General features: G+C 45.8%; 1 protein-coding gene across 1 annotated transcript in view; it reads left to right on the forward strand.

Annotated features, from left to right (window-relative positions):
- The first annotated feature begins 369 nt into the window (after positions 1-369).
- LONRF2 (LON peptidase N-terminal domain and ring finger 2) overlaps positions 370-23,527 on the forward strand; it is a 59,163-nt gene continuing 36,005 nt past the window's right edge. The window contains exon 1 of the mRNA XM_056861995.1: positions 370-1,003. Coding sequence (XP_056717973.1) covers positions 370-1,003 — 634 coding nt within the window. The remainder of the gene's footprint in view (positions 1,004-23,527) is intronic.

The following is a 23,527-nucleotide window of genomic DNA, read 5'->3' on the forward strand; positions in this document are numbered from 1 at the left end:
CCGCCGGGGAGAGCGGGTTACACAACCGTCCGGCGTTGCGTAAGCGCCTGAGCCGAGAATAGTCCCAGCTGCGGGAGGGGAGGGGAGGGAGGGGAGGGGAGGAGAGAAGAGGAGAGGAGGGGGTGGTCCAAGCACCGCCTCGGTCTCCTCCCCCTGACCCCGACGCTGCTTTCTCCGGCGGGGAGGCCCCAGACGCGCGCGCCTGCCTGCCTGCCTTCCCTCCTCGCCATCCCCAAACGGCGAGCCTTGGCGGGGGGCATGGGGGCGCGGGCTCGGTGAGGCCGGCCGCCGCCTTCCCTTGGTCCCGGCCCGATGGACACTTAGCAGCGCCGCCGCCGCCGCCACACCCACCCCGGCGGGTCCAGGCCGATGGAGCTGGCGGCGGCGCCGCCGGGCGGCCCCTGCGCGGAGATGCTGCAGGTGGCGGAGGAGGCTTTCCGAGGCGGGCGGTTCGCGCTGGCGGCCGAGCTCCTGGGCTCGCAGCTGGCCGCGCGGCCCCAGCCCGAGCGGGGCCTGTGGCTGCGGCGCGGGGAGGCGCTGGCGCGCGCCGGGCGCGCGGCCGAGGCGCTGGAGTCCTACGGCGCGGCCGCCCGGCTGGCCCGCCTGCGGCCCGAGGAGCTGCGCCCGCTGGCCGAGAGCTGCGCCCTCGCCCTGCGCGCCCAGGGGGCCGCGGGGGACCCCGCCTGCTGCCGCCCGCCCGAGCCCCTGGGCTGCCCGGCGTGCCGCCGCCTGCTCTGCGAGCCCGTGGCTTTGCGCTGCGGACACACCCAGTGCAAGCGCTGCGCCCTGGGCGGCGGAGGGCAGTGCGCCCCTTGCGCGCCGGGCGCCCCGCCGCCGCCGCCCGCCGCCCCTCTGCGCGTCAACGTGGTGCTGGGCGGCGTGCTGGAGAAGTGGTTCCCGGGCGAGAGCCGCGCGCGCCGGCTGTGCGCCGAAGGGGACGCGTCGTGGGAGAGGCAGGAGCTGGCCGCCGCCCTGGACAAGTACGACCAGGCCCTGGAGCTGGGTGAGTGGGCGCCGCGCTTCCGGCCCTCTCTGCGCCCTGCGCGAGGCGGACGACTTCTGCTCTCTCTCTCTCTCTCTCTCTCTCTCCCACCCCCCCATTGCTAACCAATCTCCAAAAAACAGATGTCTTGTAGGGGGAAAAATAAATAAACAAAAGCCTAAAACTTTTTAAAAGGGGACAATTCACAGTGGGTTAGTCTGTCTGCAGTAGTAGAAAAAGGGCAAGAGTCCAGTAGGACCTTAAAGACTAACAACACTATTTTCTGGTAGGGGATGAGCTCATCCCCTACCAGAAAATATTTTCGTTAGTCTTTAAGGTGCTACTGGACTCTTGCCCTTTATAAGGGGACAGACAGACAACCTTTATGATACCTTTATTCAGGATATAACCAGCAAAGTTACAAAAACTTTTGTTAGTCTTTAAGGTGCTACTGGACTCTTGCCCTTTATAAGGGGACAGACAGACAACCTTTATGATACCTTTATTCGGCATATAACCGGCAAAGTTACAAAAACTTTTGTTGGTCTTTAAGGTGCTACTGGACTCTTGCCCTTTATAAGGGGACGGACAGACAACCTTTATGATACCTTTATTCGGCATATAACCGGCAAAGTTACAAAAAGTCCCTAACCCTAATACACTGGTAAATCTAACCCGCCATCCAAATACGATGTTATAATTAATTATATTCCATAGCACTGTTGTGGTACTTGCCTTAAAATAAAATAAAAAAATATCAATTGCCAGTTGCATTCCCCCCCCCAAGAAACAAATCTGTTTAAAACTGTGCCCCTCAGGCCACCCCTCTGAGGTCTGTGCCCTAGGCAACCGCCTAGTTCGCCTAATAGTAGCACCGGCCCCTGCTCCACACACGTATTTTACGACTCAGATTTACGATCTTTCCGTTGTTTCGTCCCTTTTATTTTGGCTATAGGCTAAACTGTAAGTGCCAAAATGACATCAGAAGGCATTTCAGTGACAGGGTTATAACTTGACACTTGTGTCGCCTGTTTGCCCTACAGGCCCAGCCCCCTCCCCCGTCTCTTGCCCCCATTTTCATCTGGGAATCCGATTAGGGATTTCCTCCTAATGGCGAGGAGTGAGGGGCAAAGGGCAGCCCTGTATAAAGTCACCGAGCTTCCGGGATTCAGTACGGCAGCACAGGGAGGGTCCAGATGTTATTAAATCCAGTGTTAGTGCTGGGATTGTTAAAACAACGGATACCACGTCATTATGTTCTGAGCCTCTCTTGATGATGCTGCAGGTTTGCTCCTGGGAGTTCTTGGTTTGTTCACGCAGGATGTCTGTGTGACAAGACATTGTTTTAAAATAAGGGGCTGTTTGGTCTGTGAATGACAGGAGGAATTCTACAGTAAAAAGGACTAATTTGAAACAGTGGTACTTCTCTTGTGATTGTAGCTTCTGGCACAGACAATCGTGTGTGTGTGTGTGTGTGTGTGTAGTATAAGCTGTGGAGGAAGTGTGGTCCTTTCTAAAACTAAGTACAAATATATTTTGTATGTTCAGGGCATGATCTGTGCTTGTGGACAGGTGAAGCTTCAACACGAAATGAAGGTGTGGTCATTACAGAATGGGTTTGGATAAGATTAAGGATGTATCCAATGAACTGTTAATGTAGTTATGTTTTAAGGATGTGCGTCAGCTCAAGAGCTGAAAAAATCTGAGTTGCAAGATGTAAGAAATGGGCCACATCATTAAAAAAATCGGTTCCTTTCATTATGGGCCAATAGGAGGGTAAATTGAAATATACTTTTCACTGTTGGTGTGAAGATGGTTTTAATGTCATGGGTGTATTCCTTGAAAAACTGCACTCTGTGGACATGCTCTTAGTGTTTTATTCTGTTAAAAACTCAGAGCAGATGTAATTAATGGACGTTGGATGTCTTCCCTATTCCCCTTGATCTTATACTTCCCAGGCATTATATCAGTATGCACGTTGTCTTGTATCCAGGGCTGTTAAAAAAAAAATTCGGTAAAGTTCGGCTTCGTCAAAATTCGGCCCTTTTAAATTCAGGCCGTGCCGAAGTCCGAACTCCCCCTTTTCGGATCCTCGAAATTCGGGCAAGATCCGGAGTTTGGGGGGAAATTCGCCCCCCCGTCCTTCAGGGGGCTTCCATGAAGGCGCGCGGGGGGCTCTTTAAACAGATCTGTTCCCCCCCCCCGCCCGGCTTCAGAGGGCTTCCCCGCGGGGGTGGGGGAGCCAAACCCTGAATTTATTTCCCGAACACCCAGAAGTCGGGGAATTCGGTTCCCCCCGTTTCCCACCTATTTTGAATTTGGTTCTTCCCGAACCGGAAACCGCCGAATTGGGGGAAATTTGGCGGTTTTTCGGTTCGGGATGAACCGAATCAACAGCCCTACTTGTATCTACTCACTCTGTGCACAGAAGTAGCAGGGGATAAATGGGACAATATGCCCAGCCTGGCAACGCCTTTAAAACAGATGCAGTCTGGGTTAAGATCACTGCCTCCTCTCTTTATCTGAATATCAAGAAGGAACAATTTGCTTCCTTCCCTTATTTATCTTAGGGTTTCTCTCTCTCTTTTAAAACAATTTAGAGCAATGTCACCCATTATATAAATTTCCTGCAATTGGTTCATAGCTTTTAATTGTATCCTGTTTGGTACTGTGCCTTATAAATGCACATTTGAGCAGGCAGACTCAAAGTGTGCCAATAACTTGGCACTATTTGATTTATCTTGAATTGACATTGGGATTGCAGAGTTGGGAGTATTGTGGAATGCCATGTTTCTAGGGCTTGGCACTTGCTCACTGTACTGTGAAGTTTCACAGGTCGGTCTGATCTTCTGGAAGGCTGTTAGGGGTGTGGCTCACTTTTCAAGACCTGAGGATGAATACCAAAGCAGCAGTTTCCACCTTTCATAGATGGTATATGCCACAGGGCCCCCTCCCTGTTGATCTTAATAGGGTAGGGAGCTTCTGTGAGAGAGAAGAAATATTCTGTAATGTAGGAAATCTATCCCAATTCCCACTGAGGAAAATAAAGTTAGGGCTGAATTTCTCTGCAATGTCCCACCAACTATTTGATAGCCCCCCCCCCCACATTTTCTTAATTTCAAAGTGTTTGTTCTGTTATGCAGCATTAATTGGGACTTTAAGGGGAAGGTAGTCCCCTGTGCAAGCACTGGGTCATTACTGACCTGTGGGGGTGATGTCACATCCCAACTTTTCCTAGGCAGACTATGTTTACGGGGTAGTTTGCCATTGCCTTCCCCAGTCATCTACACTGGGACTTTGGAAAATCCAAATCCTTCATACAAAAACAGTAAATCATACAAAAACAGTGTTGTTGTGTGGATAAAATGGAAGAGAGGGGAATGATGTGAGCCACTTCAGGTACCCATAGGGGAGAAAGAAATGAACTCTCCAGCAACTGTAGCACAGGTGAAGGATTGGTTTTTTGGGGCATATAACATTACACTGGTCACTCCATTTCAGCAGTGATTTTAGGCCTGTTTCTGGTCAGGTGTGGAGAAACCATGGATCTTGAGAGAGGTAGAAGGCAATAAAGTAGCCTGCTAAACTACTTCCAAGTTTCCAGGGCTAGCTTGCCGTAATGGGTAACCAGCAATAACAGTTTTTCTGGAAGGTTTTCTGATTCTCCAAATGAACTGGGATCTCATTTCACATGATTATTTGTTTATATTCAATAAACTTTTTAAAAAGTACATTAATTTTATGGTCTGTGTGAATTTGTTTGTTTAATGGATTTATAGTCTGCCTTTGTTGCTGGGACTCAAGGCAGATTACAGGATAAAAAAACAGTGCAGTCAGACGGTACAAGACATCCGGTGAACAATGCAATAATGCCAGGATTAAAAAATCAGCGAAAAATGTGAACCAACAGCCTATCTAAGGCAAGGTATACTATAAACAGTACAGAAAGTGGATTATAAGCTATAAGGCAGTACAGTAGAGGCAGATGATACCTACAGCAGTCGTTGCAGTAGACTACAATCCTATTCCACTATAAAGGCACCCTCCTGTACAGTTCCGTTCCCTTTATGAAAATGGCTTCCTGAACATTTCTGTTTTGCACATCTTGCAGAAAAATACAAGTGTGGGAGCCTTCCTGACCACCTCAGGCATCCCATTCCACAAGGTGAGAGCCACCACTGAGAATGCATTTGAACAGGTAGCTGCCAATCTTTCCCGTTTGCAGGGTAACACGTTTGCAAAGCTTTGCTTGGATGAGCAGGTCTTAGATGAGAAGCTCTTGCAGGTATGTGGGCCCAAGGCTATTAAGAACTTTGTAGGTAAGCTGTAGTACTGCAATCCAAGCTCTGCTCACAACCTGAGTTCGATCGCGACGGGAGGCGGTTTCAGGTAGCCGGCTCAAGGTTGACTCAGCCTTCCATCCTTCCAAGGTCGGTCAAATGAGTACCCAGCTTGCTGGGGGTAAAGGGAAGATGACTGGCGAAGGCACTGGCAAACCACCCCGTAAACAAAGTCTGCCTAGTAAACGTCGAGATGTGAGCTCAGTAAGTAATTGGTAACCAGTGGGGTGTCTGCAGAATGGGTGTGACTTGCGTGTTCTGCCTTGTGACCGCTGGTAACTGGGCTGCGGCATTCTGCGCCAAACTGAGTTTCCGAGTCATCTTTAAGGGCATATGAGATTAAATTAAAAATAATAACTAATCTAATAAAGCATACTTAACACGGTTTAAAGTGTGTGTGATGTACATGTTACACGCTTCCGATCTATCATATTTTTGTCTTGTCCTATCGCCAAGAAGCTCAAGGCTCCTTTCTTTCTTTTTTTTACTGTTACAACCAAAGTCACTTACAGTTCCATCCTAAGCAGAGTTATAGCCTTCTGAGCACATTGGTGGGTATACAACCATTTATGAACTGAGTGCTGGGACAAAAAGGAAATATCTACCTGTGATAGTCTGTTGGTGCGCCAGCAAATGTGAGGGGCAGAAGGGTTGAACTTGGCCAATCACTCATGGAGCAAGCCAAGTCGCAGCAGCACTGCCAGTGCCTCAGTTGCTTGGGTGGAAAGCTGACCCTGCATGCTAAGCAGAATGGTCTGGTGAGCCACTGTCTACATGTGCTGGGGATTGCCTACCCCTGACCTATAGCTGTTGTTGTTGCCATCAAGTCGCAGCTACAGTGAGGGAAAAAAGTATTTGATCCCCTGCTAAATTTGCCCGTTTGCCCTCTGACGAAGAAATGACCAGTCCATAATTTTAATGGTAGGTCTATTGTAGCTGTGAGAGACAGAACAACAACAGGAAAAACCCCAGAAACCCAGAAGACAAAAGTCAGAGATTGATGTGCATTATAATGAGTGAAATAAGTATTTGATCTTTTTGCAAAAGATGACTTAGTGCTTGGTGGCAAAACCCTTGTTGGCAATTACAGAGGTCAGACGTTTCTTGTAGGTGGCCACCAGGTTTGCACACATCTCAGGAGGTATTTTGTACCACTCCTCTTTGCAGATCTTCTCCAAGTCAGTAAGATTTCGAGGCTGATGTGTAGCTACTCAAACCTTTAGCTCCCTCCACAGATTTTCGATGGGATTAAGGTCTAGAGACTGGCTAGGCCACTCCAGGACCTTAATGTGCTTCTTCTTGAGCCACTCCTTTGCTGCCTTGGTCGTGTGTTTTGGGTCATTGTCATGCTGGAATACCCATCCTCGACCCATTTTCAATGCCCTGGCTGAGGGAAGGAGGTGCTTACCCAAGATTTGACGATACATGGTCCCTTCCATCGTCCCTTCGATGCGGTGAAGGTGTCCTGTCCCCTTAGCAGAAAAACACCCCCAAAGCATAATATGTCCCCCTCCATGTTTGACGGTGGGAATAGTGTTCTTGGGGTCGTAGGCAGCATTCCTCCTCCAAACATGGCGAGTTGAGTTGATGCCAAAGAGCTCGATTTTGGTCTCATCTGACCACAAAACTTTCATCCAGTTCTCCTCTGGGTCATTCAGATGTGCATTGGCAAACTGCAGACGGGCCTGTACATGTGCTGTCTTGAGCAAGGGGACCTTGCGGACTCTGCAGGGTCTCAGTCCTTCACGGCGCAGTGTGTTACCAACTGTTTTCATGGTGACTATAGTCCCAGCTGCCCTGAGATCATTGACAAGTTCCCCCTGTGTAGTTCTGGGCTGCTTCATCACCGTTCTCATGATCATTGCAACTCTTGCATCTTGCATGGAGCCCCAGACCGAGGGAGGTTGACAGTTATTTTGTGTTTCTTCCATTTGCGAATTATTGCACCAACTGTTGTCACCTTCTCACCAAGCTGCTTGGCAATAGTCTTGTAGCCCAGTCCAGCCTTGTGCAGGTCTACAATCTTGTCCCTGACATCCTTGGACAGCTCTTTGATCTTGGTCATGGTGGCTAGTTTGGAATCTGATGGACTGATTGCTTCTGTCGACTGGTGTCTTTTGTACAGGTACTGTAACGAGCTGGGATTACAGGTAAGACCTCTCCCTTACAGGAGGTGCTTCTAATCTCAGCTCGTTACATACAGTGAAGATACCAGGTAGCCTGACATCTGGCTGGTTGATAGGGGATCGAATCTGGCTGGTTGATAGGGGATCGAATCTGGCTGGTTGATAGGGGATCGAATCTGGCTGGTTGATAGGGGATCGAATCTGGCTGGTTGATAGGGGATCGAATCTGGCTGGCTGATAGGGGATCGAATCTGGCTGGTTGATAAGGGATCAAATATTTATTTCACTCATTATAATGCACATCAATCTCTGACTTTTGTCTTCTGGGTTTCTGGGTTTTTTCCTGTTGTTATTCTGTGTCTCACAGCTACAATAGACCTACCATTAAAATTATGGACTGGTCATTTCTTCGTCAGAGGGCAAACGGGCAAATTTAGCAGGGGATCAAATACTTTTTCCCTTCACTGTAACTTATGGCAAACCTGTTGGGTTTTCAAAGCATATGTTCGGAGGTGGTTTGCCATTGCCTACCTCCATGCTAAGACCCTGGTATTCTTTGATGGTTTCTCTTCCAAATACTGACCAGTGCCAACCCTGTTTAGCTTCTGAGATCTGACGAGATCGGGCTAGCCTGGGGTATCCAGGTCAGGGCCCTATGGTATTAAAGAGTGATTTCTATGTATCCTGTAGACGTATCTAAGATGGATTTCAGTGCTAAAAGGGCATTGTATCAGTGCTTTTTTGGTTTGTGGTTTTCTGCATGCCTTTTCCCAGTGGGACTTAAAACTAAGTTAGATGTGCTTAGATACGTTTTAAAGCATTTGGGTCCTGAGACACCCAGGAGAAAGGCAGGTCTTGAAATACTGAATAAATACTGGTATAGTCATGATTTTCCCTTCTAGAAAAATAACATATTTATTCATTTATAGTCTGCCTTGGCATTTAAACTTTAGAATTTCTGAAATATGCCAGTTATGACAATTTTATATACCAAGTAAGTTATAAAGTCATGAATTTGGTATTTCTAAAGCAGCAAAATAAATTTTGGTTATATAAGAAAGTAAGTATTGTACTGCATATATTTCAGAGTTTACCAGCAGTTCTCTGTATTTTCTGGGAAACCACTATTTCTTCCCATGGCTTCAGAATTGCCAAACATTTTACATTTCTAGCACCATCATCCTTTAACATATGTCAGCTGGACAAGGTTGAATAAGTCTTATGCGCTACCTAGCATTAATTAATTTATTGCTCAAACACAAGGTAACTTAATGCCAAAAGAACGACCATGTGGAAACACACCTTCTTCCCACAGGTTTGTCTGTGTGGTAGATGAGCCTGTGTGATTAAATGAATGAGGTAGCGGTCTGCTCAGTGGAATAGAAATGAAAACAAGGATCAGCTTAATCGCACTGCATCAAGTTATCAACAGTGAAATACTTTACTGCCTTGCAGTTTATGACTCATCCTGCAGCATTTCGAGAAAAGCCTTTTTCTGGTCTGTGATGAAAGGGACCTTATGTAAAATGTGCTCTGGTGTTCCTGATTTGAGACAAGAGACATATTTCAAACCGCCATTACCTCTAATCTCTGGGTGGCAAAACATACTATTGAAATAGCTTGCTGTGGTTTCAGTTAAAGCTGCCAGCTTTTTGCTGGTAATGGTGTAGCAATATAGAGAAAGTAACATCCAGCATCAGCTAGGAGCAATAGTATCTGGTTATCTCCTTGAAGCTAAGTTTGCCAACAGGTGGGGGCTCATCTGCACATCATAGCTTCTCAAGGAGTGTAACTGTGTTGTTGTTTTTTGTAAAGATCTGTATGTCGTATTCTCATGAAATGTGTAGGTCAGGGGTGTCAACATAAGGCCCGTGGGCCGGATCCGGCCCCTTGGAAGCTCTTATCCGGCCTGCCAGCCAGCCAAGGTAGCCGCCACCCCCACTCTCAATCTGGGCTGGTGAGGCATGGCCCGGCCCGACAAAGTGACATTTATGTCATATCCGGCCCTTGTAACAATTGAGTTCGACACCGCTGGTGTAGGTGTACATCTAAAAAATGAGATATGGTACCAGGTGAAGAACTTGGAATAAAACACATGGCAATGTGCAGATGTGGTCCTTCTGTAATCCTGCTACTGCTGTAGAAGCAGGTTAACAGAGCTGCAAAAAAATACTTTCTTCAAGTTTGTCAGACCTGGAATATAGCACCCCCCCTTACCTTGACTCAGCTGATCTAGCAATTTGGATCCATGTCACGATAACTTGGAATTAGACTATAGTAATGTACTCTACGTGGGTTTGCCCTATAGGAAACTCCAGTTGATACAGAATGCCACAACTTGGTTATTATAAGGAGCCAGATGCAGTATGCACATTACAGCCAATCTGTCACTCCGTTGGCTGTCCATCAGTTATCAAATTCACGGTACCTACTGTCGCATACAAAGCCCTGTATGGTCTTGGACCCAGTATCTGCAGGACCACCTTTCCTTCTATGTTCCGCCATGACAGTTCCACTCATCTGTTCAGGGCTTTCTGCAGGTGCCACGTGGCAAATGGGCAATATCAACAACTACCCATATGCATGCATTCTCTGTTGTGGCTCCCATCTAGTGGAATAGGCCTGCGCGAGGAGATTGGAAGTGCTCCCACACTTCTATCATTCCAAAGACTATGTAAAATGCAGTTATTCAGGAGGGCTTTTCTATAAAGGTAGTAGGGCTATGCTATAACAGAATAGTTCAGGGAAAGGGACTGTGGATTATACTACTGTGCGTAGAATGTGTTATCAGTGTGCAGCACTTATTACTCTGTTGTCATTTCATTGTTTTCTGCTGATGTTAATAATACCATTTTTCATCATATTCACACCTAATATGCTATGCTCATTTTTATCATTATATCCACACCTAATATGCTATGCTAATTCAGATTTCAGCAATCCTAGTCCTGGTACGTTGCTCATTAGATGTCTCCTCATTTTGATTGTATAGAGCAGTGGTTCCCAAACTGTGCTCCAAGGAGCACTTAGTGCTCCACGAAACATCTCCTAGTACTCCATGAAGAGATTGGAAAGAAAAATACTACTGTCATTTGGTTTAGTATATAGATGCTAGGTGAAAATTAGTGCTCCGTGATGAATTTCTCTCCTGAAAAGTGCTCCTTGACTCAAAAGGTTTGGAAAGCTGTGGTATAGAGCTACACTGTGCTTAGCAGAAGTCTCTTTGTATGGAGTGTTATCAGGTTATTAATCCTATTTGAATCTCAGTGAGAAAGACAGATTATAATGTAGTAAATAAGTAAATGGAGGAAATTCTCTTTAGCAGAGAAATAGTAGCCCATTATCCCTTTGCATACTGACTGAACAGGCAGAGAGCAGCTTTGGTCATGGGAATGCTGGTCCCACCCTCTGCGTCTGCAATAGCTGGTTTTTAAGAATGGCACCTATGCATAGACGAAGTGGCCATATGTATGCTCCCTCAAAGTGAACTGGAACATTCACAAAGCAATGTCTCTTTTCATGGGGAAGGAGCATAGATGTGGACACTTCCTCTGCACATAGGTGCCATGCTCATGAGCCAGCAATCGCAACACGTGAACCTCCATAAGCATCTTGTTGTGAATAAGGCAAATCTACACTGTGATGCTTTGTTGTTCAGGTTTAATCCAATTCCATTGCAACATGTGCCATTCAGGCTCATTTGTAAATTATTGCTTTAAAGACTTCAGCAAGCATTGCTGGTAGTTGTCCCATGCTGCAGAACAGTCTTTAATGCTGTCGGAGAAAACCAGAGGCGATATATATAACTGGCAACTTCCGGTGATGTTTATGAAATTATTTAGAAAGCTGGTTACTTATACACAGAATTTTACCACTCTTCCATTTCTTCACTGGATTTCTAACCATGTGCAGAAAGATGGTCATATTATCCTTATTGCTTGGCAGCACAGCAAAAGTTTATCAGGAAATTATATGCACTTCATGTTAAATTACCACTTGGTCATCAGTATGCACCTTGTTTATTTCTGCTTGTTTTGTTCATGACTGTAAAAGTACACCAAGGTCTTTTGATGCAAAATGTTCAGTATAAAGTTGGTGGTAAGGAAAAAACGTAATCATGATTGGCTACCTTTTAGAAGATGCTTTATTTTCCTTTTTTTGGTAAAAAATAAATAAGCCAGTGCATGTTGGTGTGCTTTTCTGTTGAAGCAGTCCGTTCCTAGAAATCAATGGATTATGAAATGGTGTTACCAGAGTTATTGTTTAAGAGGGACAAAAGGATAGGTTAGAATGGGGGTGTCGAACTGATTTGTTAGGAGGGGCGGATATGACATAAATATCATTTGCTTGGGTCAGGCCATGTGTATCAAATAAATAAATAAATAAATACCATAATGTAATGCCAGGTACCAGAGAGATGCTGTATAGAAGACACAGGCAAAGTCAATTGAAGGTATTATTTTTTACTAAAAATACAAACAAGCTTACAACAATAACACACTTACAGTATTTTCCTTTAATTACCAGTCTTTGATAATTGACAATTTTTGCTTTGAACTGCTGCATCAAAATCTGGAGTGAAAGTTTGTGCCATAGCAATTTTGAGTATGCTGTTTAGGTGTGTCTGTGTAAACTGAGAATGTATTTTTGATTTATTAACATTCATTACAGAGAAAAGCTGTTTGCACACATACATTATCCCAAACATAAACAAAATTTTAGCAGCAAAAGCCTTAAGTTGAGGGTAATTTGGACCCCAAAATTGGTAAAATTGTCTAATGCCAACTTCAGAAAATTTATCCTTCAGCACAACATCACACTGCAGATCAGTTGTTTCCAACTGGAGCTCCTCTGGAACCTCATGGACATTCACAGAAAATGGATTATGGAAAATTCGAAAATCTCTGTGTAGGTTTCTGAAGGCAGAAAACCTTTCCTGGAATTCATTTCTGAGTTGGGGAATTTCCCCCCAGTACTTCTCTGTGGATATGTGATTAGTAGACAGAGATTTCATGGTGGGAAAATGTGCCAAATTATTTTCTTTAAGTTGTTTTCCCCAAAGGTGAAGCTTCAACTCAAAGGCACAAATGTTGTCATACAACTCTGTCACAACTTTGTTTCAACCCTGCATCTTTGTGTTGAGACAGCTTAGGTGTTCTGTAATATCCACCATAAAAGCAAGGTCTTGAAGCCATTCATATCTTGTAATTCAGGGACAGCCTTTCCTTTCTATTCCATGAACTTCTGTTTTTCATTTCGTAGTTCAAAGAAGCGTTTTAGTACAGCTCCACGACTTAACCATCCCACTTCAATACGGTATGCTACTCCATGACCAATTATCTTTTCCTCCAGAAGACTGTTAAATTGTGTGTGGTTGAGACCTCTGGCTTGAATAAAATTAACAGTTTTTATAACTCATCGCATTCTCTATCTTCAGAGTTTTGCTGCACAGAGGTTCTTGGTGCAAAATGCAATGAAAAACGAAAAACTGATTTTGTGGGTTTGCAGCTACCATTTCCCCCCTGAGTTTTGCAGCAACTCCAGCTTTTCTACCCACCATCTGCGGTGCTCCATCCATGGCCAGTCCCCACTTTTGCCCAGTTGACACCTATTTTATCCTGAGCTCCAGCCAAGGTCTTGAAGATGTCATCAGTTGTGCTTGTGCCTTTCATTGGAACTATTTCCACAAATTCTTCCATCACTTGCATCTTTTCATCAACTCCATGAATAAAAATTGCAAGCTGTGCCAAATCAGTAACATCTGTACTTTCATCTATTGCAATTGAAGATACAATAAAGGACTTTGCTTTTTCTGCAAGTTGGTTGTCAGATAAATCACAAATTCTTGCTGCATCCATGTTTTTTGAGAGGCTTATATTTGCTAAAGCCTGCTGCTGATCTGGGCAGACTTCTTCTGCAGCCATGATCAATTCACCTCTTACCAAACTCCCCTTCTGAAAAGGGTTTTGATGAGACAGTTATTTCACAGATGATCTTATAGCTTGCCTTAACTGCAGCCTCACTCACTTGATGCAACTTTTTAAACGATTGCTGCTTTTTTAACGACTGCTCCAGTTCAGAAACTTTTTCCTCTTGTAGCTTCCCAGTGTATTTATCATACTTCCCATCATGATGAGTTTCATATTGCTGTCGTATGTTGTATTCTTTAGGAACAGATATTTGCTGTGAACAAATCAGGCAAGTTGATTTTCCATTCTGTTCCACAGAAAGATAAAGATTTCTCCATTTTTCCTGCACAACATGACACTCTGCGTCTACTTTTCTCCTCTTGGCAAATGCCATAATGACCAGTATCTTCTGTTCCAAACAACACAAGGTAATCCTGCAACAAAAGGAAAAGAGCAATTTTCAATGAGTGGGCCATTTATATCTGAGAAACCAGGTGGTGCAGGTTTATGCCCCTCTGCTTTGCAGGGTGGGGGGAATGAAGGAAATTCTGCTTTCTTCATTCCCCCACTTACCTACCTGCCTGCCAGCCGCTGTCAGCTGCATCCCGTGCATTACTTAACCAACTCTTCTTTCTCTTCTTCTGGGGTGCAGACCTGAAAGGAGAACCAAAGCTGGACTTGGCTGGAAGAAAACATAGGGGAGTGAAAGGAGAAAATTTCTTACGTTGGGAGGGGAAAAGGAGCATCTTTTACCACACCTCCAAGGCTGCAGGATTCCCCCACCTACATACCTGCTGCTGTCAGCTGTGTCCCGTGCATTACTTCCTCCTCTTCTGGGGTGCAGACCCAAAAGGAGAGCCAAAGCTGGGCTTGGCTGGAAGAAAACATAGGGGAGTGAAAGGGGGAATTTTTGTTTTGTTTGGGGAGGGCAGAAAGAAGCATCTTCTGCCACACCTCCAAGGCTGCAGGATTCCCCCCTGGGGGGGAGGGGAAATGAAGGGAGTCCCGCTTTCCTCATTCCCCCACCTACCTACCTACCTCCTGCTGTTAGCTCCATAGCAGAAAGGCCATTGCACTCGGTTTCCTAAAAGCTGCAGGCATCACAGTGACGTGGGTTGGCACTTAGGAAAGGCCGGAGGTAGGCTATGTCTCCTTGGTCCCAGTGTCCCATGTCCTCCTCCTTCACGCACTCACCCTGTCCATCTTCCTCCTGGCAGAGGATTGGGTAAGAGAGGATACCCAGCGCCGCTCTTAACCATTACACCACGCTGGAGTTCAGGAGTTCCCACCAGGAGACAGGAAGTACAAAATTTAGTCTTGCCTCACTGATTGGCGGTGGGACACACCCAAGCTCCAAGAGGCCCTCCTTACCTCAGAGCAGAAGGAACCCTCGTGGTAAGTGTCCAAGGTTCTGATTTCAGTGAATAAAAGCAGAGTTATGACCTGGATGGCCCAGGCTAGCCTGATCTCGCCAGATCTCAGAAGCTAAGTAGGGTCAGCCCTGGTTAGTATTTGGATGGGAGACCACCAAGGAATACCAGGGTTGCTGTGCAGAGGAAGGCACTGGCAAACCACCTCTGTTAGTCTCTTGCCATGAAAACCCCCAAAAGGGGTCACCATAAGTCGGCTGTGACTTGACGGCACTTAACACACACACACATAACATTCTAAACCCATGATTGACTTCAGTGACCCTAAAAGTGTTTAACTCTGCTTAGGTTTCTGCTCTTAGATTGCATACCTTTTTGTGACTATTAAGGACGATTCTGGAATAGTCTACTCTGTCTGATTTCTCTCAATGTAAATTTTTTGAGAGATGGCTGTTCTGTAGTGGTCTGCCAAATGATATTTCCTTTATATTTTTAATCTTTGTAATTACGAGTAATGTGGGGGAGTGGGAAGGAGGACAGAAATAGGGGGTACATGATGGAGGACAGTTCTCGATGCTGAGTTTTACAGTTTTCGAAGTATATCAAAAGGAAAATTGGTGTCACGAAAGGCAAAGGGTTCCAGTATATAAAAGCTTTTCCTGCCAGGCCGCAAAAGAAGAATGTGTTTTGAGAGGGTTGAATGTGCAATAAGATGATGCCAATCCCCTTGTATATCCATTATTGTAAGAGGCATGAATCACAGAAGCTGTTCGAACAGATACATGTACCAGGTTTGCCTGATAATGCTAGTGAACTTGCTGATAGAATTTTTGTAGAAGTTTTTTTCCACCTGAATTGCTATAAATAGGCCTTCGGTAACTATTGAACTCCTAGACTGCTTTGTGAACTTCAGACATGACATTGTGTCTCACAGCAGGCCCCCCTGTTGCTGGAAGGCAAATAACTCTTCTCTTCTTCCCCCAGTTTTCTTTAAATACCTTAGTATGTGAACTACTTTAGGGCCTGGGATTCAGTTTAACTTTGCTTTTTATATTGCTGACACTGTTTGCTTTCCCGGAGGTAAAAAAAAACCAGAAAGGTGCATTGAAATGAGTAGGGAAATTGCACAGTCAAATTCATGATAGCATAGAAAAGCTCTGAAATATATTGGAAGGACACATGAGCAGTAGTTTTAGAAGTAAAGTTTATTTTCCTCTTGTCCCATGAATTTTTGGGATGAAGTGCATGTGGATTATCTTGAGTTATCTTGGTTCAGATTTGGAGAGTTGCTCAGCAACATACATACATACATATATATGTGTGTGTGTGTGTGTGTGTGTGTGTGTGTGTGTGTGTGTCATCCTGTTAATGTTTACATCCTGTGTAAACTGTCTTGAGTCTCAGTGGGAAAAGTGGGCTACAGATAAACAGATTCACGGATAGTGGTGCTCCAGTAACCATGCATTTGGGGAGACGATGCTACTCCTGATACATGCAATCACCATTTTATGTGAACTGGGCAATGTATTTTCAGCCTCTGTACTAGGGTTGCCAGCCTGCAGGTGGGGTGTGGGGATCTCCCGGAATTACAGTTCAGACTACAGACATCAGTTTCCCTGGAGGACGTGAGAGTCCCTGCCCTCCCCAGGCTCCACCCCCAAATCTCCAGGAATTTCCCATCCTGGAGCTGGCTACCCCACCCTTCTGTCCCCCTCTGGAGGCCAGGGGAAAACCTGGCAACCCTACTGTCAATACACACAAGCTAGAGTGTCATTCACAAAACAGCAGTTGTGTGTAACAAATCATGTGTAGCATGTTCTCATAAGTAGGGTAAAATATAACAGCTGGAAAAAGCTTATGTAGGGTAATAGAAAGTTAAAAGAGAAAGTGCCAAAGCAGGACTACACCTGAACATCAAGAAGACAAAAGTAATGACTACAGGAGAATTACACAACTTTAAGGTTGACAATGAGGAAATTGAAATCGTTGAAGACTTTCTATTCCTTGGCTCCATCATCAACCAAAAGGGAGACTGCAGCCAAGAAATCAGAAGGAGCTTGAGACTGGGAAGGGCAGCCATGAAGGAGCTAGAAAACATTCTGAAGTGTAAGGATGGGTCACTGGCCACCAAGATTAAGTTAATTCATGCCATCGTATTCCCTATTACAATGTATGGGTGTGAAAACTGGACAATGAAGAAAACTGACAGGAAGAAAGTAGATTCCTTTGAAATGTGGTGTTGGAGGAGAGTGTTACAGATACCATGGACTGCCAAAAAAATAAATCAATGGGTGATAGACCAAATCAAGCCTGAACTGACCCTAGAAGCTAAAATGACTAAACTGAGGCTATCGTATTTTGGTCACATTATGAGAAGGCAAGAGTCACTGGAAAAGACAGTCATGCTAGGAAAAATTGAGGGCAGCAGGAAAAGAGGAAGACCTAACAAGAGATGGATTGACTCTATAAAGAAAGCCACAGCCCTCAGTTTGCAAGACCTGAGCAAGGCTGTCAAAGATAGGACATTTTGGAGGACACTGATTAATAGGGTTGCCATGAGTTGGAAGCGACTTGACGGCATTTAACACACACACACACACACACACACAGGGTAATAGATAGTATTTGCTTCCCTACAGGTTTCTTTTCCTTAGTATGAATATTGTAATGCCTGGTTGTTTTGGTCAGTGTGGGAAAATGGACTAAAATTGCTTGGGCAGTAATAGTGATAGAAAGTATTGCTATTGGGTACCCACTGACTCCTGAATACTACATCATTGCTATTAGACCCTTTGTGTGTGTGTGTGTGTGTGTGTGTGTGTGTTTTAAATGTCTGCTTCCATTTGGTTGCCATTACTATGTGTGGTTTCCATGTAGTGACAAGCTTTAAAAAACTCCACTGCACATCCTGTGATATAGCTGGACTGTGTAATGTCATGGGCTCCTGGCGATCTGAGCAGGGCCTGGAAAGGGCAGCGGAAATTTCACAAAGAAAAAAGTAGTTGCTGAAATATCTTGGGAAGTGCAAAGAAACACTAAAAAATCAATAGCATCTACTAAGAACTGAGCTGAGCTGTTGAAGCATCTTGGCTAAAGAGAGTGAAGTGGAAAAACCCTTGAATCAAATCTCTCCTTGGCCAGAACTCACTAGGTAGCTATTGCCATCTCTCAACCCTTTCCCCCTTTTTGCAAGGTCATAGTAATAATAGCAGCCAATTAAATGAGGCCTCTGTAAACATTGCTGAGTCCATTTGTGAAGCTCATTGAACATGCTGTATAAGTGTAATACACTTCTTAGAAAGAAAGTTGTAATAAGGGTTGTTGAGCTATATTATTGGACCATCTTTTGTTGATGGGAAAACTGTGGTTCTATTCTTATTTTAATGAGAAGTTCACCTAGTAAAAGATTACCCATAAAAATCATTGTGTGTGTGTGTGTAGTTGTGAGGTCTTCAGCCTTTGAAAGGTTTAGTTCAAGATACGACTAAGCCAGGGGTCGGCAAACTCATTAGTCAAAAGAGCCAAATATCAACAGTACAATGATTGAGATTTCTTTTGAGAGCCAAATTTCTTAAACTTAAACTACCGTATATACTCGCGTATAAGCCGAGTTTTTCAGCCCAAAAAAAGGGCTGAAAAAACTGAACTCGGCTTATACGCTGGTCAATACAGTAGGGTAGGGGAGGAGGGAGGAAAGAGGGAGGGAGGGGGGGAACTTACCGCCATCGCCGCCACGCCCGGGAGCCTTCCTCCGGCCGGCAGGGGCCTGGAGGGGCCGGCAGGAGGCCCCTGCCGGCCGCGCCGCCGCCCACTCGCCCGGGCGCGTTCTTCTAGCCGACAGGGACCTTCCTGGGCCAGCAGGAGGTCCCTGCCGGCTGCTCCGCCGGCTCTCAGGCGCTCAGGTGCCTTCCTCCTGCCGGCAGGGGCCTTCCTTGGCCGGCAGGAGGTCCCTGCCGGCCGCGCCGCCGGCTCTCAAGCGCTCAGGCGCCTTCCTCCTGCCGGCAGGGGCCTTTCTTGGCCGGCAGGAGGCTGCGCCGCCTTTCTTGGCCGGCAGGAGGTCCCTGCCTTTCTTGGCCGGCAGGAGGCCGCGCCGCCGGCTCTCAGGCGCTCGGGAGCCTTCCTCCAGCCGGCAGGGGCCTTCTTTAGCCGGCAGGAAGCCCCTGCCGGCCGCGCCGCCGCCACCCACGCGCCCAGGCGCCTTCCTCCGGCCGGCAGGGGCCTGGAGGGGCCTCCTGCCGGCCCAGGAAGGCCGCGCCGCCACCGCCGATTCGCCGCGTCTCCCGGTAAGTAGGGGGTTCAGGGGCTCTTCCCCCTCCCCCCCTTGGATTTCACTGGGGTCAGGGTGGGTTGGGGTGGGTTGGGGTGGGTCGGGAGGGCCCGGGAGGCCGGTGGGAGGGCGACCAGGGGCAGGGGCCCTGCGCTCTAAAATGGCGGCCGCCATTTTAGAGCGCAGCATTGCCGGTAAAGGGAATTTCTTATTGACCCTCGGCTTATACGCGGATCAATAAGAAATTCCCTTTTCTGGCCTCAAATTTGGGGGGTCGGCTTATACCCGAGTATATACGTTATATAGGTAGGTACACTGTTTATTAACTTAATAAACTTTAATTAAAGTTTTAAGTCTTAATTAAACTATAGGTACACTGAATAAAACTTGATATCATACTTAATAGTGATCTTATTTATTGATAAAAATTAAATTGTAAGTCTCTGCCATTTCCCCCTCCCTGTCCGGAGTCCTCATCTGGAGGCCTAGTCTACCGCCATAAAAGCCTATTGGTAGACCTGGCCTCCGGCTGAGTCCCATTGGGAGGCCAGGTCTACCCATTGGCTTTCTTGGCAGTAGACCTGGCCTCCGGAGGCCCATAGAAGCCTATTGGTAGACCTGGCCTCTGAAGGGGGACTTTTTCCCCTCCTCAGAGTCCAGGTCTATCGCCAAAAAAGCCAGTGGGTAGACATGGCCTCCCAATGGGACTCAGCCGGAGGCCAGGTCTACCAAAGGAAGCCCGCCCCACCCAACAGCTGATAGGCAGGTGGGGCGGGCCAGGAACCGCCGAGCCGCCCGCCCAGCAATCGCGCGGCTAGAGGGGAGGGAAGGCTTTAGCCTCCCAACCATTGAGGGCAAGGTAAAGGGGGACCCGGCCATTCTCCATGGTGGGGGGGGGAGAGACAGCGCGCCCGCTCGCCTGCTCTCTCACGCTGGCTCGCTCTCAGGCACGACGGCTCCGCAGCCCGGCTGCCGGCGTGAGCAGGCGCAAGAGCAGGGGCTCCGAACCAAGTTTGGAGAGCCGCACTCAAGGGCCAAAGAGCCGCATGCGGCTCGGGAGCCGCAGTTTGCAGACCCCTGGACTAAGCCTTTGAAAGGTTTAGTTCAAGATACAACTCGCGGACTGGATGTGGCCTGCCGAGGGCTTTTCTCCAGCCCATGCAGCCGAGGCATCCAGCCACCTCTCCTCTCCCCCTCACATTCTGGGCTTCCCAGGGCAGCGGGAACTCAGATCAGCACCATTTGCAGGGTTGGGGTGGCTTGCAGAATTATATTTAAACACTCAGTTGCCATTCAGGACCACTCATCATCCATCTAACAAGATTTCAGAAACTTCAGGGAGATACTGTATAATGTGGACATCCTGGTTTACTTTTGCAACATAGAGAGATCTTAGGGCTTTGTTCCATCGGTCTACTGTTCACTGACAGAGATTAGTCTGTAACTTACTATGCGTTATATAACTGTTTATTATGTGGAATCTGATATTTCACACTTCAGCTGCTGCTGTTGGAAAGAGACTTCTGCTTTGACCCAGAATTGGCAGTTTCCAGGAGCCTTTCATGTATACAGCATTGGGATAGGGAAGTACTGATATTGCAAATGTATCCTTTAAAACATAGAACTTAAGTCATGGAGACATGCACTCCATCATCTCTTTAGCATCTTAGTTCTTTCCTGTCCCAGTGATATATATATATATATATGAAATGATGATGGAAATACGTCTTGGAGGAATTTAAAATAAAACCGCCTGCATATAATACCCAAAGGATGCTGTCATTCTCTCTTTGGCCCCTTTCAAACTGCCCTTATAATCCCTTTGAGCAACCTAACGGGGTTTTTTGCGTCATTTAAGAAACAACCATTTTGGCTCTCAGCTGCTAACGTTTTTTTGTGTGAACTTTTCAGACAAAAGCCACTTGTATGCGGTTGGCATGCCAGGGCTCAGCCGTTTTTTATGAAAACCACTTTCTCCCATTTTCACTTCTTCCATGCGCTTCGAATCATAGCAGTGGGCTGTTTAAAATGTCTGGGGAGCTTCTGAAAGTGCCACTTCCCCCCACCTTTTTTTACAGTGTGTTCTTTTTCGGGGTTTTTAAAAAAACATTCTAAAATTAGTGCTATAACACTATGGTAACATAGCAATCCAATGTATCTAAATGCTGGTGTATAGCAATTCAGTGCTATATCACCAGCATTTGGATGCATTGGATAACTATGTTGCAATATCGCTATAGCGCTAACCTTAGAACATTACCCCCCCCCAAAGAACGTGCCGCAAAAAAAGGCGGGGGGGGGAGTGTAGTGCTGGTTGAAATGGCCAGAACCCTTCAGAGTGCTTTAGAGACGGATTGAAATCAGCTGTATGAAATGCCTCATCCTGTATGGCTTTACTCGAAATTGGGCCAACAGCAGGTAACAGCCAGTTTAGAATGGTAATCTGAAAGGTCTCTTTCTGAACTTCACTAGTGCCCTGCAGTCAGAGACTTGGATCCACTGGAATGTTTCCGAATACTTCCTCCTGTAGCGTGTGGTTTTCTTGGCTCCCTCCCCTCTTGCAGCCCAAAATGCCCCTGAAATGCTGCTTCTGTGGGACAGGAGACTGCCACAGCAATACAATGCAATCCAGGGGACTGCAGAAATTCTTCTGTCCATGAAAATGCTCCAATGGATCCAACACAGACAGATGAGTATCTTCTCCATTCATCCTTCATTATGACCTGCGTGTCTAATATTACACTCTAAATCAACTGGGATTTGGAGTTGCTTACTTATTTGAATCTTCTTTTTTGTTCTGTGCCACATTTTTTCTATCGTTCTGTGCCTTGTTTTCAGAAGCAAAGAGTAGAAGGCTAAATAAAGAACCTTATCCAAAGGCTGTTTAAAATATCACTAGTGAGATGGAAGTGCTTATATAATTTGCTCTCCTTTCCTTGATAACCTATTTATAAATATTGTTCCCTTGGTAATGGAAAGGTGTCCCATATTTTAGGGATTAAGGATCACTGGCATACTTTGACCTCACAAGCTTGTTTTACCCTAACCTAGATATTAGTAAGTTTCTAACATATATGTCCTAAATTTAGAAGTGCTGTTTGATCACCTGATAGAAACGGCTCTCCATTTTTATGGAACAATGTTTTTAATGTTGGCTTTGAATTAAAAATATGTCTAAGTAGCTGGGCAATGTATATACTTATTCTTCCTTCACCCACACAAATCAAGGAATCTGTAAATTACTCTCAGTAAATCTTGTTGTTGAGAGCTTTAAAAGATTATACCGGCTAAGGGTGGTTGAGAACTGGCAAGGGGAATGAAATGGTAATTGTAAGAATTTGAAATATGAAGCCCCTCATATTTTGAGTTGGATGCAATGTCCCCACTCTTCCTCACGTTAAAAAAGTACACCCTTCCCTTTGAGAATGGGGAAGGTCTCCAGGCATAAAGTCTGTGGTGTTGGGCCTGTAGAATGACACTTCTGAACATGTTAAGCCTGATACCTTGGCTGCTGAGGAGCGTGGGAAGGTTCAATCCCTGGCATCTCCAGTTACAGTTTTCCCTGCTTCCTCACTTGCTTCAGTCTTATTACAGCTTCAAAGTGAACTAAATTATGATGTGAGGCTGTGCATTAACGTGCTTGCTTACAGCTTACTTATGAAAACCTACCTAAATGTCTAGACGTACTAAAGTCAAGCCATGAACCTGTTAGTTGGTAGCTTAATTTCTCATCCCTAGGCCTCTGCTGTTAATGCTCATGTGAATGGTCTAGTTGAAGCTGTAAGTACTACTGAAGTCAACTCTAGTTCTTGCTTGAGGAATGGATCCTCACTGCTATTAGCAATGTAAATGTTTCCTTTAAAAACAACCATTTAAACTATCAAACATTTTATTGTTTAAATATTAATGAGCTCATAATCTGTCTAGTCTATATACATAATCATATGTAGGAAGCCCATTGAAAATCAGTAAGCTTCTCTGGTGAGTAGACATACACTTTTATGTTGAAGACACCAGCCAAATACGAAGCCAGTCAGCCTGAGAATTTAAGATCAAATTTTAATGCACACGTTAGTCTTTGATTTGAATTTGTTTACTGACCGCACTCTTAGCCAGTGCAATCCCTATGTAGCTACTTGGGATGAAATCAGTAGAAATCAGTGGCATTTATTTCTGAGGAAATATGTCTTCATCTCCAGGGAGGGGGCAGAAGAAAACCCACAGGAACCCTCTTGGAAAGCAGTAGCAGGGAGCAGCAGCTAAGGACTGAGCAGCTGTTGGAGCCATTCCTGTAACCAAGTTCCTGCAAGCCAAGGGTGAGAAAGCAGTGAGCTATTGCACTCATTATGAACAGGTGTGTGTGTGTTCCTGCTGCTTCTCTTTCCCAGGATGAAAGGAGAAGCCGGGGCTGTGGCTCACTGGTAGAGCATGTGCTTGGTATGCAGAAGGTTCAATCCCTGGCATCTCCAGTTAAAGGGATTAGGCAAGTAGGTGATGTGAAAGACCTCCACCTGAGACCCTGAAGAGCTGCTG

This window comes from Euleptes europaea, chromosome 16, assembly GCF_029931775.1.
Source record: "Euleptes europaea isolate rEulEur1 chromosome 16, rEulEur1.hap1, whole genome shotgun sequence".
Lineage (NCBI taxonomy): Eukaryota > Metazoa > Chordata > Lepidosauria > Squamata > Sphaerodactylidae > Euleptes > Euleptes europaea.